Here is a 6,227-nt window from a genome sequence, read left to right as displayed (position 1 = left end):
ATCTAGCTTCGGAGGAAGAGTCTTCTGACGAAGAACCTCCCCCTGAAATAATCAAATTACTTGAACAAGAAGATGAACGTCGGGCTCAACCTCTAATAGAGGAAGTAGAAATTATCATCGTCGAAACAAAAGAAAGTCCTCAAGAAATTCGGATTGGGGTCACCTTATCTCCCGATGAACGCAAAGGGATAGTAAAGTTGCTCAGAAAATTCAAAGACGTGTTCGCGTGGTCTTACGAGGATATACTGGGAGTAAGCACAGACATTGTTCAACATTGGATTCCGTTATATCCTGATGCTTGACCAATCTAACAGAAACTTCGACGTATGAAGCTAGAATGGACTCTAAAAATTAAAGAAGAAGTTACGAAGCAGATTAATACTAGATTTTTGGAAGTAGTAGAATACCCTGAGTAGATGCCAATGTCGTCCCGATGTTGAAAATGGATGGAAAAGTCAGAATGTGTGTGGACTTTAGAGACCTAAATAAAGTAAGGCCAAAAGATAATTTTCCTTTACCATACATAGATGTTCTAGTAGATAGTACGGTAGGGGACGCTTAGCTATTTTTTATGGATGGTTTTTCGGGGTACAATCAGATAAAAATGGATCCTCGAGATATGCAAAAAACATTGCTCATCACACAGTGGGGAACCTTTTTCTACAAGGTCATGCATTTTGATTTGAAGAACATTGGAGCCACCGATTAAAAAACAGCCACGACTTTACTACATGATATGATACACAAAGAAGTTGAAGTCTATGTAGATGATATGATAGTCAAATCTAAGGAATGACAAGGGCACGTTGCTACGTTAGAAAAGTTTCTCATAAAGATTTAAACGTACCAACTCTACCTCAACCTATAGAAATGCGTATTTGGAGTAACTTATGGAAAATTGTTGGGATTTGTGGTCCGTCAAAGAGTGATTGAAGTAGACCCTATGAAGATTAAAGCTATCCAAGAGATGCTACCGCCTAAGACTGAAAAGCAAATTCAAGATTTTTTGGGTAGAATCCAATATGTCAGTAGATTTATCACTCAACTTACCAATGTCTGCGAACCTATTTTCAAGCTTCTCAAGAAGAATGAACCAACAGTATAGAATGAGCATGTCAAAAGACTTTCGACCAAGTCAAGAAATATCTCTTGAACCCGCCTATTTTGATTTCACCTACATCGGGAGAACCACTTCTTCTTTGTCTGTCAGTCATAGAAGAAGCTATGGGATGCATGCTTGCACAGTATGACAAAGATACTCGCAAAGAAAATGTTATATATTACATCAGTAAAAAGATTTTAGAGTATGAACAAAAGTATTCGGCCCTCAAAAAAACTTGCTTAGCACTAGTATGGGCTACTTAGGGACTCCGATACAATATGCTATCTCATTCAATTATCTTGTTTATCTCGGATGGATCCTCTTAAGTATCTCTTCGAGAAACCAACATTGACAGGGAGAACCGCCCGATGGTTATTATTGTTATCAGAGTTTGACATCACGCATATTACATAAGGGGAGAGCTGTGGTAGAATACGTGGCAGATCAACCGGTAGTAGTAGGAATAAGGTTTATTGATCAGTTACAGATAAGAATATCTTACATGTTGAAGAACCCTAGAACCAAACATGGCAGCTGTACTTTGATAGAGCCGCCAATCAGAATGGGTATGGAATAGGGGCAGTCCTGTTTTCACGAAAATCACACAATAAAAAAAAATAAAATCAACCAAAGTAAATAGAGGAGAGAAAGAAAATGCAGATCTGTGTTGATGTATCCTCAATAGCCTTGGCTGAATTGGGTTGCCTCCTAGTAGCGCTTAAATGTTTACAGTCCTTTAGCCTAGACTTTGTACCTTATTTTTAGTACTTTGTGAGTGGAGCCTCTAGGAGGGGTACTTCTTACACAGTGTGCTCCTTAAAAGTCTCATAGTAAGGCTTCAAGGGATGGCCATTCACCTTGAATTCATTTCCAGTTTTGTCACTTTTTATCTGCATAGCACCATGAGGAAAAACATTAGTGACAATGAAAGGACCAACCCATCTAGAACGTAACTTACTAGGAAAAAGTTTAAGTCTAGAATGGAAAATAAGAACTTTTTGGCCTACAACAAAGGCCTTGCCACGGATCATCTTATCATGAAAAGCTCTACTTTTCTCCTTGTAAATCCATGTGCTATCATATGCCTCGTTTCTAATCTCCTCAAGTTCATTCAGTTGCAATTTTCTATGTAAACCGGCCTCATCAATGTCTATGTTGAAAGACTTAACAGCCCACCACGCCCTATGCTCAAGCTCAACTGGTAAATGACACGCCTTACCATAGACAAGTCTAAATGGAGACATCCCAATTGGCATTTTGTATGCTGTCCTATAGGCCCAAAGTGAATCATCAAGTCTTTTACTCCAATCCTTGCGTGTAGAACCCACAGTCTTTTCCAAAATTCCCTTAATCTCACGATTTGAGACCTCTGCTTGTCTATTCATTTGAGGATGATATGGTGTTGCCACCTTGTGAGTCACCTTGTATTTTTTCAGTAGAGACTCAATTGTTTTGTTGTAGAAGTGTAATCCACCATCACTAACAATCGCACAAGGCACTCCAAACCTAGTGAATATGTTAGATCTCAAGAAATCTGCAACAACTTTAGAATCATTAGTTCTAGTGACCTTAGCCTCCACCAACTTGGACACATAATCTATAGCCAAAAGAATGTAAAGAAAACCGTTAGATGAAGGAAACGGCCGCATGAAATCAATGCCCTAGACATCGAAAATCTCAACAGTTATGATATGGGCCATGGGCATTTCATCTTTAGAACCAAAGTTACCTGTTCTCTGGCACCTATCACAAGTCATGCAGTACATATATGCATTCTTAAAAATAGAGGGTCAAAAGAAACCACAATCTAATACCTTACGGGCTGTCCGACGTGCACCAAAATGTCCACCACAAGACTCAAAATGACAAAAGACAAGTATAGATTTATTCTCAGATTTAGGGACACACTGCCTAATGATTTGATCACTACAATGCTTCCACAAATAAGGTTCATCCCATATATAATATCTAGCAATTTTCTTAAGCTTTTCTTTGTTAGACTGAGGTAAAGTATCAGGGAATTGCTTAGTAACTAAATAATTCACAATATCGGCATACCACGGTTCACTTACCTCAATCCCAAAGAGCTGCTCATCTGGGAATGATTCTTACAAGGGTAAGGTGTCTTCCTCATGTACAAGTTTGCTCAAATGGTCGGCTACCAAGTTTTCACTCCCCTTTTTGTTTTTGATCTCCAAATCAAATTCTTGAAGTAACAACACCCATCTAATCAGCCTCGGTTTGGCCTCCTTCTTTGTCATCAAATACTTCAAAGTTGCATGATCAGTATAAACAGTAACTTTAGTTTAAAGTAAATAAGAGCGAAATTTATCTAAAGCGAAAACCACAACATGGAGCTCTTTTTCAGTTGTGGAATAATTCAGTTGGGCATCATTGAGAGTCTTAGAGGTATAGTAGATACCATAGGGCTTCTTAGCTATTCTTTGTCCCAACACAGCCCCAACAGCGTAATCTGAGGCATCACACATCAATTCAAAAGATAAGGACCAATTAGGTGGAGACATAATTGGAGCAGTAGTCAATAACTCCTTCAACTTCTCAAAAGCCTTCTTGCACTCCTCATCAAACTCAAATGGAGTGTCTTTTTGGAGAAACCGACACAAGGGCCTTGATGCCTTGGAGAAATCCTTGATAAATCTCCTGTAAAATCCTGCATGACCAAGAAATGACCAAACCTCTCTCACACATGTAGGAGAGGGTAAGTAACGCACAAGATCTACCTTAGATTTATCAACTTCAATCCTCCTAGCAGATATAATATGTCCTAAAACAATCCCTTGAGTCACCATGAAGTGACACTTTTCCCAATTCAGAACCAAGTTAGTTTCAACACAACGTTTTAAAATAAGTTCCAAATTTCCTAAGCATGCATAAAATCTCTACCAAAGACACTAAAATCATCCATAAACACCTCAATGATATTCTCAATGTATTCAGAAAAAATGGAAACCATACAACGTTGAAACGTACCTGGTGCATTGCACAATCCAAATGGCATACGTGTATAGGCATAAGTGCCAAAAGGGCAAGTGAAGGTGGTCTTCTCTTGATCCTGTTGGGCTATACAGATCTGGTTGTACCTACTATATCCATCCAAAAAGCAATAAAAAGGGTAACCAGCTAACCTCTCAAGCATCTGATCGATAAAGGGCAAAGGGAAATGGTCCTTCCTTGTTGACGCATTAAGCTTTCTATAATCTATGCAAACTCGATAAACAGTTACAACTCGTTGAGGTACTAGCTCATTCTTCTCATTCTTTATTACAGTAACTCCAAACTTCTTTGGCACACCTTGAATAGGAGACACCCACTTGTTATCTGAAATAGGGTAAATAACGCCACAATCAAGTAATTTTATCATCTCCTCTTGCACTACCTTCATCATGGGTGGATGTAGGTGTCTTTAGGCTTCTCTGGTGGGTTTGGCACCATCCTCCAATAGGATTCTATGGACGCACATGGTTGGGTTAATTCCCTTAATATCTGTCAAAGTCCAACCAATGGCAGTCTCGTACTTCTTAAGAATGTCCACAAGCTTCTTCTCTTGATTCTCCTCTAACTTCGAGGATATAATAACAGGCAGCGTCTCCTTATCCCCCAAAAATACATACTTCAAATGATCTGGCAAAACCTTAAGCTCAAGTGTAGGAGCCTGTATCACCGAAGGTAACATCTTGTTAGTAGAAATAGGAAGGGACAAAGGAGGAATATACCTTGGTAAAATGGGTAGGGACTCAAAGGAAGCCACAGTTCTAATCACAATAGGCTCTTCAGCCTTCTCCAACTCAGCTTTAGAAATGGAATCTCCATTCTCATTATAACCAACTCCTTGAGAGAGTGTTACTTTCAACTCATCCTCTTCCATTGCTTCCATAAACCTCCGCGCAAATGAATCAATAATATCAATAGAAAAATAGGGTTTAATGTCAATCAATGGATACCTCATAGCTTCAAAGATGTTGAAGCGTATAATTTCATTATCAAATTCCATGGTCAATGTTCCTCCATAAACATCGATCTTTGTTCTTGCAGTTCTCATGAATGGGTGCCCTAAAATTAATGGAGTGGAATTTAGGGGTGCCTCTTCCATATCTAGGACATAGAAGTCAATCGGAAAAATGAGTTGATTCACCTGCACAAGAACATCCTCAACGTATCCTTTAGGATACTTGTTAGATCGATCAACCAATTGGATAACAACATTATCACTTTTAAGTTCACCCAGATCTAAAGAAGCATAAAGACTATAATGCATCACATTAATTGAAGCTCCTAAGTCTAACATGACATTATCAAATTTATTGGTACCAATCACACAAGGAACAGAAAAACTGCCTGGATCCCTAAGCTTTGGTGGCAATTTCCTTTGGATGACAGCAGAGACTGTCTCATTCATCTTTACCACCTCTTTCTCACTAGTTTGCCTCCTTGTAGTGCAAAGTTCTTTCAGAAATTTGGCATATTTTGGCACTTGCTTCAAACACTCAATCAAAGACATGTTGACTTGTACCTTCTTAAAAGTCTCCAAGATGGCTTGATCAGATTCATCCTTCTTGGTTTTGGCAAACCTACTAGGAAAAGCCACACGAGCAAAAGGATTAGAATTGAAAGAATTTTTAGGGTTTTGCTCATTACCTCGAGGTTTCAAAGCCTTCTTAGATGACGAAGGACTAATCATTTCTATCTTTGATGTGGCAGGATCTTTCTCTCAGTCCTTTTCCTCATTGTGGGTTACTTGGGCCTTCTTTATGGTTTTGGAAACATCCACAAGGGTCTTACCACTCCTTGTTGTAACAGCTTTAGCTTGTTTGATATTTGGGTTGGGAACAGTGTTGCTAGGTAATTTTCCACTCTCGGTTATCTTTCCCATGAAGTCTACCACTTGTCCCAACTGCTTTTTCAACTCTACAATGTCTTTAGTGTGAACCTATTGACCTGTAACAAGAGCTTGACTAACAGTATTTAAATTATGTTGCCCTTGAGCAAAGGACTTTAAAATCTCATCATAATTAGGAGCAGTAGATTTGTAGGCACATGAGGATTAGATACAAAGTTTTGAGGTACCTGAGGTGAAACAAAGTTTTGAGGTACTTGAGGTCTCATC

The 6,227-nt window shown here is 38.9% G+C and overlaps 1 protein-coding gene across 1 annotated transcript; it reads right to left on the bottom strand.

Moving 5' to 3' along the window:
- Positions 1-1,902: 1,902 nt before the first annotated feature.
- On the bottom strand, positions 1,903-5,801 carry LOC147382587 (uncharacterized). Its single transcript, XM_086427194.1, has 6 exons — positions 4,553-5,801; positions 4,094-4,441; positions 3,525-3,773; positions 2,832-2,845; positions 2,098-2,763; positions 1,903-1,992 (listed from the first exon to the last, which is right to left on the bottom strand). Exons 1-6 carry the CDS (start codon positions 5,799-5,801, stop codon positions 1,903-1,905), a joined length of 2,616 nt encoding a protein of 871 aa, XP_086283320.1.
- Between the last annotated feature and the right edge of the window lie 426 nt (positions 5,802-6,227).

The sequence above is a fragment of the Akebia trifoliata genome, chromosome 16, assembly GCF_017979445.1.
Source record: "Akebia trifoliata isolate Shusen 1 chromosome 16, ASM1797944v1, whole genome shotgun sequence".
NCBI classification, from domain to species: domain Eukaryota; kingdom Viridiplantae; phylum Streptophyta; class Magnoliopsida; order Ranunculales; family Lardizabalaceae; genus Akebia; species Akebia trifoliata.
This window is presented reverse-complemented; position numbering and strand designations above follow the sequence as displayed.